General features: G+C 37.4%; 1 protein-coding gene across 10 annotated transcripts in view; it reads right to left on the minus strand.

Moving 5' to 3' along the window:
- Positions 1-4,345: 4,345 nt before the first annotated feature.
- Positions 4,346-12,150, minus strand: part of Atosa (atos homolog A) — an 84,773-nt gene continuing 76,968 nt past the window's right edge. For 8 of the 10 annotated variants that reach the window (XM_074065973.1, XM_074065971.1, XM_020178742.2 and 5 more), the window contains 3 exons: positions 10,977-11,045; positions 8,533-8,732; positions 4,346-5,311 (listed from right to left, as the gene is read on the minus strand). In XM_074065973.1, coding sequence (XP_073922074.1) covers positions 5,158-5,311; positions 8,533-8,732; positions 10,977-11,045 — 423 coding nt within the window. In that variant the 3' untranslated portion in view covers positions 4,346-5,157. Of the gene's footprint in view, positions 5,312-8,532; positions 8,733-10,881; positions 11,046-12,150 lie in introns of those variants that run through there. The other 2 variants (XM_074065970.1, XR_012445480.1) reach the window with 2 other exon arrangements.

Here is a 12,150-nt window from a genome sequence, read left to right on the forward strand (position 1 = left end):
TACAGGTTTTTTTGGCAACGCTGGGATTTGAACTCAGGGCCTCACTTGCTCTTACCACTTGAGCCACTCCACCAGCCCTTTTTTGTGGTGGGATATTTGAGATAGGGTCTCACACACTATTTGTCTGGGGATGGCTTCCAACCACAATCTTTCTGATCTCTGCTTTCTGAGTAGCTAGGATTACAGGCATGAGCCACCTGCGCCTGGCTTCTAACAGTTATATTCTTGACTCCCCTTCTTTTCTAGTTTTACACTACTCAGGAGATCACCTCCACCCTTATATCTTCAACTATAGTCTAGATTAGGGTATCCAAAACACTTTCTGTGGTAATGGAAATCTCTCATATCTGTACTACCCAATACAATAGCCACTAGACATATACTGCTGTTGAGCATTTGAAATGCGACTAGTACAACTGAGGAAATGAATGTTTAATTCAAAATATTTAGCCGAAGCTGGCGGAGTGGCTCAAGTGGTGGAGTGCTTGCTTAGCAAGCCTGAGATCCTGAGTTCAAACCCCAGTACTGCCAAAAACCAAAACCAAAACCAAAACACCTATACTAAAATATTTAGCCCCAGAGATTAGAATCACTAAGAAACCTCCTTGACAGAGATTCTTATCACATGTAAATCTTGGGCAAAGTCCTCGGACTCAATCAAAGCTCCCCTGGTTATTCTAAAGCACACATGCGCAATATATATTATATACATTTATATGTATATAAATTATTCTATATATAATTATAAATTATATATATGCAAATATGTAATATATATTTGGGATTTGGTAGGTGTGTAAAAGCTTTGAAAATATCAGAGATCGTTTTTAAGGTTTAGTTGCTCTGGCTCAAGAGTTTACAGCTGAAAGTGGAAGTCCAGCTGTATCACCAGGGTATACAGCAAACACTGAGAATGGAAGATATTTTTAATCAAAGGCAAATGAGAGACTGAAAAAAAAATCAACTAAGAGAAACCAAGTATGATACTGAGCACCCAAAAGTCCAGGGACTTTGTAGTCGGAATATAAAAAAAAAACACTGTGGGAACAGGGCTGGGGTTTGAACTCAGGATTTTGTGCTTGAGAGGCGGGTGTTCTACCACTTTGAGCCATGCCTCCATTCCTGGAATGGAAAACTTGAATGAATCAAAAAAAAAAAAAAAAAGAATGTGAATAGTGGAGTGGGAGGGATCCTGGTTCTGATCCTGTGTTCTGATCCTGGTTCTGATCCTATGTTCTGAAGTCTAGACCATATGGTGTGTCACGTTCCAAAGTTTTAGCAGTTACCACCCTGTGAAGTAGTAGCTGTGAGAGCATACCTGAGGGAGGGGATTTCACATTTACTTTATATATTTCTACAGTGAGAAAACATTTTGTAATAAACATGTATTACATAATTTTTAAAAGTTAAAAAGAGAATCACAGCTTCATTCACAAACTTCAATAGGAAAGAGTGGTGATCCCAAACATAAAAGCTTTGAAGGAGAAATTTTCCCCTTCTTTAATCCTCTGGAGATAACAGATTTATCTAGTGTGGAGGGTGGGGGAAAGTCAGGAAATGAAGGAAACTTCTGTTGAGTACTTTCCAGCTAGGTCGCATTTATCACTCATTAATACTTTTTCACTCTTAGAACAGATTTTAGCATTCTCATTTAAAACATCTCCAGAGATTTTCTATACATTGTTTGTGGTCTGTAATTCCTTTTTGAAGGGTGTTATTAGTTATGACTCATTTTATTAATTGGCAGTGCTGCCAAGGAAGCTTGCAATAAGTGAAAACTCTTTTACTTACCAGAGGTAGTAATACTGCTTGCTGGCATCTTTACCTGCATATCACTCAATTGTGATACAATCTAATGATATAATCTTTGAACACATATACAGAAAGTGTGGTAAAGTCTTGGCCTATGACTGAAAAAGGGTAGACAGAGAACCAGTGTGACAGAAATAACACCACAGTAAATGACAGAAGACAGGTGCTAGGTAACTATATCTCCCATAGGAAAAACATGGGCAAAAAAATGCCTAATAAGTAGCAGGAGAAAATAGCCAGCACACGCTTCCTTTGTGCAGACTTGCTGGAAAGAGCGTAATATCCACCCAGATGCTTCAATCAGTGCTGTCATTCGGATATTGTTTGTGTCCCCCCAAGGCTTTGTGTGTTGTAATTTAGTATCTACTGTAAGGTATTGAGGGTGAAATTTAATCCAAGTTTGGTGTTTATGGATGGGGCCTCTGGGAGGTGATTAGGGTTACAGTTATTAGGATGGAGCTCCCATACACCCATTCCCACCTCCTGCCTTTTATCATGGGATGCCCTGTGCTGTCTCAGGACTTGACTACCACCAGATGCAGCCCCTTGACCTTGTACCTCCAGAAACATCAGCTAAAAATAAACTTTTCCTTTATAACTTACCCGGTCTGTGGTATTGTGTAATCAGCAACAGAAAAATAGAATAATACAATCAACTTCTTAAAAATACTCAGAATGGTTGAAAGACCATGTACTAGAAGGAATTCTGGAAATATTGCAGTATGGTATCTGTATAAAAAGATACCTGCACAAACATACATACTAGCTTTAAATTTTACTAAAGAAATTAATGAAGCAACAATAAAATGATCAAAATTGACTTCTCCCAAATAGATAAGAAATCTAGATATATATCTTTTGAAATGTTCCATTAAAATACTTAAAGAAATGGGTCTGAGTACAGCTTAGTGGTAGAGCACATGCCTGGCATGTGCGAGGCCCTGGATTCTATCCCAAGCAGTATGAAAAAAAATAAAAAGCAGGGCACAATAGCATACACCTGTAATCCAACCTACCAGGGAGGTTGAGGTAGGCAGATCAGCAGGTTTGAAGCCAGTGAGGGAACACAACAGGACCCAGTATCACAAGAAAGATTATCAGTCTGGAAAGATTGTAAGACCTACCTACATACAGTCTATTTTTTTAAAAAAAGAAATTGGATAGGATTGTGGTTTGAGGCCAGCCTAAGCAAAACAAACAAACAAACAAAAAACAAAACGCAAAAACAAAAGTAAAGCAAAGAAGGCTAGGGGTGTGGCTCAAGTGGTTCAGAGTTCAGACCCTGGGACCAAAAAAAAAGCTCAGTGACACAACCTGAACCAACACATTCAACTTACAGCAAGAAGCTGCTGAATAAAGGTATTTTTAATAAAAATAATTAGATTACAGGACTGAAGAAAACTTAGCACACCTAATTAGCATAGAGATTTAGCAGCACCTTGGTGAAAATGGATAAAACCCTTCCATTACCTTGTTTCTCAGGTTTATACCCATCCCAACTATGGGGGCTCAATTCTCCCTGTTACACTTTTCTGTCTCAGTAAGTTCTCCTGCTTCACTCACAAAAAAAAGAGAAGAAAGGTACATTAATGATACTTTCACCTCATCTTGTCAGACAGACCTAGCAAGGTTAGAGGATTTCTGGACTCAGTTCCATCAGATACCACTAAAAGTTAAGGTTGTAATTCAATTATTTGAGTTATAGCCTGGAGATTAAGTTTTATGGAATATGAGTAATGCCTTTTCTTTTTTAACTGGTATGTATGTATGCATGCATGTATTTGTGTATTTATTTACTGGTACTGAGTTTTGAACCCAGGGCTGTGGCCATGCTAGGAAAGCACTCTAATACATGAGCTATGTCCCCAATCCTTTTTTGTTTGTTTTTGTTTTTAAATTTTGTTTTTTGACACAAGGTTGGGTCTCTCTGCCTAGGCTGGCCTTGAACTCAACATCTCTTCCCTCTGCCTCCTGAATAGCTGGTATAAGAGGTGTGTGCCACCATACGTGACCGCTTAACTGGTATCTTAAATGTATAAGAGGCTTCTGTTTGCTATGTCACAGCCTGTAGCCACACTTATAACTTGGCTAGATTCTCATAAGTTATCTGTAGCCAGATCCTAAAGTCAAGGGTTTCTTCTCTACCCATTCCAGACTGCTCACCTAATTTCAGACTGCTGGGTCTGGCCTACTTGTGTGGTCTATATTTTATAACCTGAGTCATGGATTTCTATTAGTACTCCCAGTATTCTTGCCTTGTTACCCATTGTCTCAACACAAGCACTCAGAACCACTTTGTTTCTAAGCATGTTAGAAGGAAGGCTTTTGGTGTTTTTGGTCAAGTCTTCTAGCTTCACAGTGTTTCCAACAACCTTCCATTGTGACCATTAACAAAGAAGTGACAAACTGTAGCAAGACTCAAGACATCTTCCCCTGCCCCACCTTGGTAGCTGTAGTGGTAGAATGGAAACTGACAGCTAATTCACCTAGTCACATGAATGTCTCATCTAAAAATAAAGGCCAGATACACATCTTTTAGTTTTTTTGCATATATTTACAATATAAATACTAATTTGCTTTCAAAGTACATATTCTTTTAACAATTTGAGAAAATTATCTAGCATGGGACAGCAATTTAGTGTAAAGCCTCTACGGTGGTGATTAAGGAAAAATAGAGCTGTGTGGGATGATGGGCATGAGGATGTGAGCTTGCCGGGAGTGCGAGGCAGCTCAATGTGCCCTGCACTGCTGATATGGCACGTGAAAGGGCTGCCATGTGAGGCAGTGGCCTGGATGGGGAGCTGAAGACTAAATTTGAGAGAGATAAAAAGTACACATGCTTGCATAGTGCGTTAATTGTGAAGGAGCTCGACATTTCATTCTTGTTTCAACAGCTTAAATGAACAGCACTTACAACACCACACAAAATTAAAGACTTGAGCATACATTTCAGATTTCAACAGTAATGTCAAAAATACACAGCATGAGTTTACACAGGATCTGTGCTACATTAGAACAGTACAGACAAACATCACTTGAGTATTAAGGAAAACATTAAATATTAAATAACAAATAAAATGTGTAAACACTAATCTAACTGGGGATTTTGCTATTGCAACGTGTCCAATGAAGTGGTTTCAACAGTACAAGAAGGATTAGGACATGAATGTTTCCAGTCTACTTGGAATATGTGGATCTCATTTTAGGAATCCTTTAATAAAAACTGGTCCAGGACAGCAGGAGAGGATCTACTCTCCTGATTGTTAATTTGGTGCACTCCATTCTATGCTAATTTTTACTTTCAAACTTGGGTAGCGAGTGAATACTTTAAACTGTCACTCCTTATCAACATCTTGGTGAAAACTGAGGGTTTGTTGGCGATTCAGTGTAAGATTTGAGTTCATATGCAGCACCACTATCAACCTCCATTGACTTTCTGGAGAACAGGAGCCGGACGTCTCTATGGAGGTACATCTTTCCAGACTTAGAACTCTGGAACCTAAACAATAAACCAAAAGGGTAATCATTTCAAGGAACAAGTGTTTAAAACAAACAGATTGAGTAATCACAATCTGAAAGTAGGAAGGACTGATCTTGCTTCATTACTAGGTTAACTGTCACAAGGTATTTCAGGTCTTACATTGTCCAAGCCTGTGCTTCTAGTTTTAGTGCCTCTCCCTTTCTACTCCCCAGACATTTCATACTCTTTTCCTTTCTTACCATGCCTGAGACGCTTCCTTCTGGGAGTCCAGGATTCGAGCACCGTCTTGCTTTTCCTTCCTGACTCCACGGCACCTGTACCTTTCCTCATTCAGTGTCTACTCTCAGTCACACCAGCCAGTTATCCTACTGGCTTTGCAGCACTGGCATCTTCTAGACATACAGACTGACACTTTCACACAAGTAAGCCTCTCATGATTTGTGGTAGAATAAAATGAATTCCACACTTGAAAAGTTACTACGGAAAATGTTCAAGTTTTAAGGATGATCACTGCTACCATCAGCAGTAGCTATCTAAAAGAAAGCTAGCCATCATCAAAAGTCAAGACAAAAGTTAGCAGTAAAATAAAAATGGCTATCAAAACTACATATGAAACCATTTATCTCCTGCTAATAACTAGCTAATATTAATATTTGTTGCACAGCACATGGGGATGAAGTGGTTCTTTTTCAGTGCTGCGGATTGAACTCAAGGCCTTGTGCATGCTAGGCAAAGAGCTGGAATCTTGAATCTCATAAATTTACATGGTGGATAGACAAACATACCCAGTAGTGTTAATTTCTCTTGGCTTTTCCTTGGCTTAGTAGAAATACTCTCTCCTAAACTAGCTGAAATATGTGGTGGTCAGTTGTGTATATTAAAACAGAACTCTGACTGGCTCCCTCTTCCCTGCTCTCAGAAATGGTCTTTTTTTGTTGTTGTTGTTTGTTTGTTTTGTTTTGCTTTGTTTTATGGTATGGGGATTTAAGCTACACTTTGAGCCACTCCACCAGCCCTTTTTCCGTGACGGGCTTTTTGGAGACAGGCTTTCTCAAACTATTTGCCCGGACTGGCTTCAAACCACAATCCTCCTGATCTCTATCTCCTGAGTAGCTAGGATTACAGGTGTGAGCCACCGGTGCCCAGCTTCTCTGAAGTTTTTTTTTTAACCACCTTCCCAATATGAAGAAGAACATGGTAAGCTTTGGAAAGTATACCATTTTTCCCCAAAAGACTTCTTTATAGCATTTAAAGTACGTAGTTAGTACATGGTAATTATAAAAGCTGAGAGAGTTGGTTTTTTACTTTGGTGAATGTTGGTTATACTTTTTTTTTCTTTTTTTTTTTTTGTGGTACAGGGGATTGGACCCAGGTCTCACACATGCTAGGCAAGTGTTCTACCACTTGAGCTTACCCTCAAATGTTGATATGGCTAAGGTTGTTAAACTTCAAGAGAGGACCAGGGATATAGCTCAGTAATAGAGCACTTGCTTAGCATTCACAAGGTCCTGGGTTCCATCCCCTACACAAAACAAGACAAAACAAAACAAAAAAAACATGCAGACAAAAAGCCTTCAAGAGGGATAGTGTCAATGGAAGTTGAATCTTTCCCTAGTTTGACCTGGAAAATATCTTTACACTCTGCTAGTTCATAACATTTCTCTATTATTATTGGGTTTTTTTTTTTGGCAGTGCTGGAGTTTGAACTCAGGGCCTCATGCTTGCTAGGCAGGCACTCTTACTGGTTGAGCCACTCCACCAACCTCAACATTTCTCTTTTTTAAAAAATGTTGCCAAAGCCTGTTTGTAGTAGACTTGTCATTCCCATGGTATTTGTAACATTTCCTATGAGGCTCAAGTCAGGCCATGTCAGGCTGAGTTTAAATACACTGTGCTAGTTTAACATGTCTTTTGGATGTCAAACCACTAGCAGAGACTAGAGAGCCACTTCAGAAGTGTTTTGGGGGACAATGAATTTAATACTTTTTCAAGCATGGGGCTTGCATTTACCTCGGGTCACCACAACAAGACAGATATATATTGAAAGTGACAGATAAAGAAGTCCTCTGCTCAGACCTTGTATGAAAGGTGACTCAAGATAAACAGGGTTACTTACACTTAGGAGATAGCCTAAGGGCTGATGGAGTGGCTCAAGTGGTAGAACACTTGGCTAGCAAGAGAGACCCTGAGTTCAAACCGCAGTACTGCAAAGAGATAGCCTAAGATGAAACTCACTGATGTGACTGAAAACTTTCTATGGATGGGACCAGAAAATTGTTAGAAACAGAGATATAGGGAAAAGGCTACTGAGTCCTGTTTAACAAATCAATTTGCTCATTGATCCTGAGAGCTACCCTAGGAGTTGGAGGCTAAAAACTTTACACTAGGGTGCTGGCAACTTGGACCAGAAGTACAAACAAATGTCTTCTCACCACCTAGAGTTATGACTTGGGTAGCAAAAGTCAGAGGAAAAGATATTTCTAATGGAATCACTTAGAATATAACAGCAGAGATTTTATCTTTGACGTTCCCCTAATATCTAGAAGCATTCCTGGCACATGAATATTTGTTGAATGAATGAAATTTAAGGACTTCTCTAATGACCAATGAAATGTGGCTAGTTCAAATTGAGTTGTACTTGAGTGAAAAATATATTATTGATTTTAAGGATTTAGTAAAACACAAGAATGTAAAATATTTAATTGATTTTTATATAAATTATACATTAAAATGATAATATCTGGATATGTTATGTTAAATAATATACATTTACCTGTTTCTTACTACTTTTTTATGTTGGTTCTAGAAAACGTAGAACTATATTGTTGAATCATATTAATTACATTTCTGTTGGACAGCATTAATTTAAAAAACGTGTTTCACTGCCTCTGCTATATTAGGTTTTTTTTTTCCCTTTTATTTATATGTGCATACAATGTTTGGGTCATTTCTCCCCCCTTCTCCCCGCCCCCTCTGTCTCTCCCCCATATTAGGTTTTGTTTTGACATAAATTATTTCATATTAAACAGCTACTAATGACAATATTACTAACTCAATTAAGAAAGACTATAGGAAAATAAGCCATGTACTTTCTGTACCTTGGCACATCATCAAGAATTTTCATGCTAAGTAAAGTCCAAAGGACACTTGTCTAGCTAGTTTAAAAAAGTTAAAAAAAAAGCTATGAATTTTAGAATTGTCCTAAAGTAATGTATTTTTATATTCATCTAAAACATTACCTCAGATGTATGAGGTAGCGTAATAACCGTTCTTCTGTGTGTCGGATGTTTTCTTTATTAACACTTCTCTTCATTTCTTGTTTAACAGGTACAGAAAAAGTTCTTTGTCGTAGGAATGTCTGATGATTGGCTGGCATATCTCGTAAGTCATATATCACAACAAACATCTTCACCACAGTCTTATTAGGATTAAATAAGGTCTGGAGAAACAATACAGAAATTATTCTTTAAAAACAGTGATTTGTTGATGTGACTCAGAATGATTGTACCAATAATTAACTAAATAATTTAATCCCACTGGACATAATTCAGTTTTAGGGACTATAATTAATAAGATTTTGAAATACATTAATAACATTCAATATTCTTTCAAAAGTTCAACTTAATTTCTTACTTTATAATACAAAATCCTGTAATAAATCAAAACCTTTAGTCACAAATTATATATTAGTAACAAACAATATATAACTTTTCTTCTTGTTCAGATATTCAGAATAGTCCCTATAGCTTAAGCAAAACACAACCTTACTGGGTTTAAAATATTCTCGGTCAATTATTTCAAGCACTCACTTCATTGAAGACGGTCAACAACAAAATTCTGGACTGGAGGTGTGGCTCAAGTGGTAGAGTGCCTGCTTTGCAAATGTGAAGCCCTGAGTTCAAACCCCAGTCCCACCAACAACAAAATTCTGTTTTATTTTTCTCACATTTTTAATGGTGAGCAATAGAATTAAAAAGAAAAAAAGCTCTGCCAAACTAGAATTTTTGATGTTTTAGGTACACATAGTTATTGTACAATCACTTATAAGTGTTTAGAGAAGAGACTTTCCTATTTGAAAATGTTTTCAAATTTAGAAAATAAAGCTCATATTATCAGAGATACAAAGTAGGCTAAATAATACCTTCTGTGCTCATATTTGGAATTATTTCAAAATATGCTGCAATACTAGGAATTAAAAAAACAAAACAAAACAAAACAGTATCATTATAGGCCAAAATATGTATCCTTCCTCAAGACTGAAGTGAATTCAATTGCCACTTGACTATGAATAATTGAAGGAATGTTACTTTAAAAAAATACTAATTTTTAAACAAAACCCCGTACTACTGATCTGACTTGAACCAAATTACCAACACATCAATAGGTAACTTGGTGCCCATGCTTTCAGGAGCTCATCCGTGCCAGTGGACGTCACTCACTGAATCAAAATGAGAAATATATCAATATTAAGGTCCAAATTCTGCAACCACAACAACTAGCAAGCCAGGAGTTCAAACTGTGATTATGAATAATTACACCATGTCATGAGTAAAAGACATACCCAAAATTCACATTTAAAATTAACCACTAAGGCTGGCAGTCTACAGCGAGAGGTGAATGTGCTGTCTCTGGATGCGTGCCTCTTTGTATGACAACTGACTGCTACCCTTCCATGACCCATGCTGCCCCGTGAGCCACACAGTCAGGGGCAAGAGAAGATCATTACTCCTTTACTGCAAGAAATCCTTTTGACATAAAAATTGTACTTTAGATGGAGTGACTCGTCAGTAAACATGTACATTTTGCTCAGAACTATGTTTTATTCCTGTGAGATCGGAAATAAATGAATATCCAGGCTCTGTGAAGTACTGGAACAATGGTGATAAGCAAAAGGGGTATGACGAAGCACTGAACACACTGAGGCTGATGGCTCTCAGCAGCTTTGTTGGACAAGACCAGATCCTGAGTGGCAGGAAGTAGCCTTAGCTAGAGTCTCTCAGTCTGCAAACAACTCTGTAACAGATTTGAGGACTTGCAGGATTATCCTGGATCACTGTGGAGATGAACTCAATTGCAAACTAGCCTAGATGCCAGATTATGCTTCTGAGAACCCTAGACCAGAAATAACAAAGGACTGGTCTGGACCAGAGGGTTCTCCTGAGATAAGACCCGATCAATACCCAGACTAAAGGAATGATGCTCTGTCCTGACATCTATCAGATTAATATTTCTACTTGGTGCGTTCATTTCATTAGACCAATTTAGAAGTCACTGCATCATTAGGTATAATATCATGTAGTTTTCCTGCCAAAAAAATAGTAATGTTTGGGGGGGGGGTCTCATTTTAAATAGGTCAACATCAATATGGCTTATATTGAAAAGAAGGCACTGGTAATGTTAGTGCCTATAATTTTCAAATTATATTGAAAATAACTATTTAAGTTAAGCAAATGGTCATGTACTATTTTTCTAAAGCATTCACCTCAAAGAGCCTATTAATGTTTTCCTTTTATGGAGGTCCCCAAGTAGTCATTCCTGGGGCAGAGTGGGGAAACTCCAAACAAAGCTGCAGCCCCACGGTTACTTACCAAAGTCGTTGCAGCAGCAGGAGCAGGAGAAAGGGCTAAGTTCTATATGTGTGTGAGAGAATGATTATTGCAATTGTAGGCTAGAAAACACATACCACTTGTATTGTTCCTGAAGGAGGTACTCGATAACCCCTTTTACCAAGGGACTCTAAAGTAATCACACCCTTGAAATAAAAGAAGACAAATTGAGTACATATGTAATAAAAGGCTAAAATAAGAATCATACATCATGTAATTACTAAAATTCCAAAATTCTATTTCTATGGAAAAATATTCAAATTGCATTAGTAGAGATACACTCTGAGACTATGAAATAGGGAGGTTTCCAGCCCTAAAGAAACAATTTACTGTCCTTCTTGATCATGTTGCAATAAGTAACATGAAACATATATGGCCACACTCTTGGAAATTTCCATTGAGATACAAGATATAAAGGTAAGATGTTTCCTAATCAAAAATGAAATACAGCAAAGTTATAGGATTATTCCTACTAATTTAGGGAATATAGGAAATAAAGAAGCAAAACAACTTATTGGTCTCTGGGTCTGTAAAAAGTAAGGAGTGTATAGAAGGATATAAGTTTTGGCTAAAAATGAAGGAATTCTTCAGTCAGGGAATTAAGTTACATATCTGAATTTCTGACCTAGACAAAAAATTTAGAAAGTAAAATTTCAAATTTAAAGAAAAGTCATGTGGGAGTTTGTGGTTCCTGTCTGATAACTTACAGAAAAAATGTTCAAGGCAAAAAGTAGAAATGAAGCTTTAATCAGCCAACTTCTAAGACTGTGGTTTGTTCTATATAAAAGCCATAAAATTCTATTTTGCAAGGACTAAATGTTTCTTCAGAAATAACCTCATATTACATGTTGTATCTTAATCTGGATCTTCTTCAGGTACTGCTTTGTAGTCATTTAATTATTGAAGAACCTAAGAATCCAAATTGATTTTAAATCAGAACACAGTAATTAAAGGTCTAGAAGCTAAGCTAAATTGGAGTCATCTCATTAGATGCAGCCTGGTTCTCGGAGAATGGTCCTCAGGCCAGCAGCTCAGCATCACAGGTGAGCTCATTAGGAATGCAGAATCCCTGGGTTTACCCAGATCTACCAAATCTAATCTGCATTTTAATAAGACTCTCCAGATGAATCATATGTAGATTAAAATTTGAGAAAACTTTAAAGCATGTCGAGTAGTTTTTCTGAGATGTCCAAACAATTTGGAAAAGAGAGTAAGTTTAAGTGAGGTAAGTTAAAGCTTCTCAATAACCAG

Source organism: Castor canadensis, chromosome 2, assembly GCF_047511655.1.
Source record: "Castor canadensis chromosome 2, mCasCan1.hap1v2, whole genome shotgun sequence".
In the NCBI taxonomy this organism is placed as follows: domain Eukaryota; kingdom Metazoa; phylum Chordata; class Mammalia; order Rodentia; family Castoridae; genus Castor; species Castor canadensis.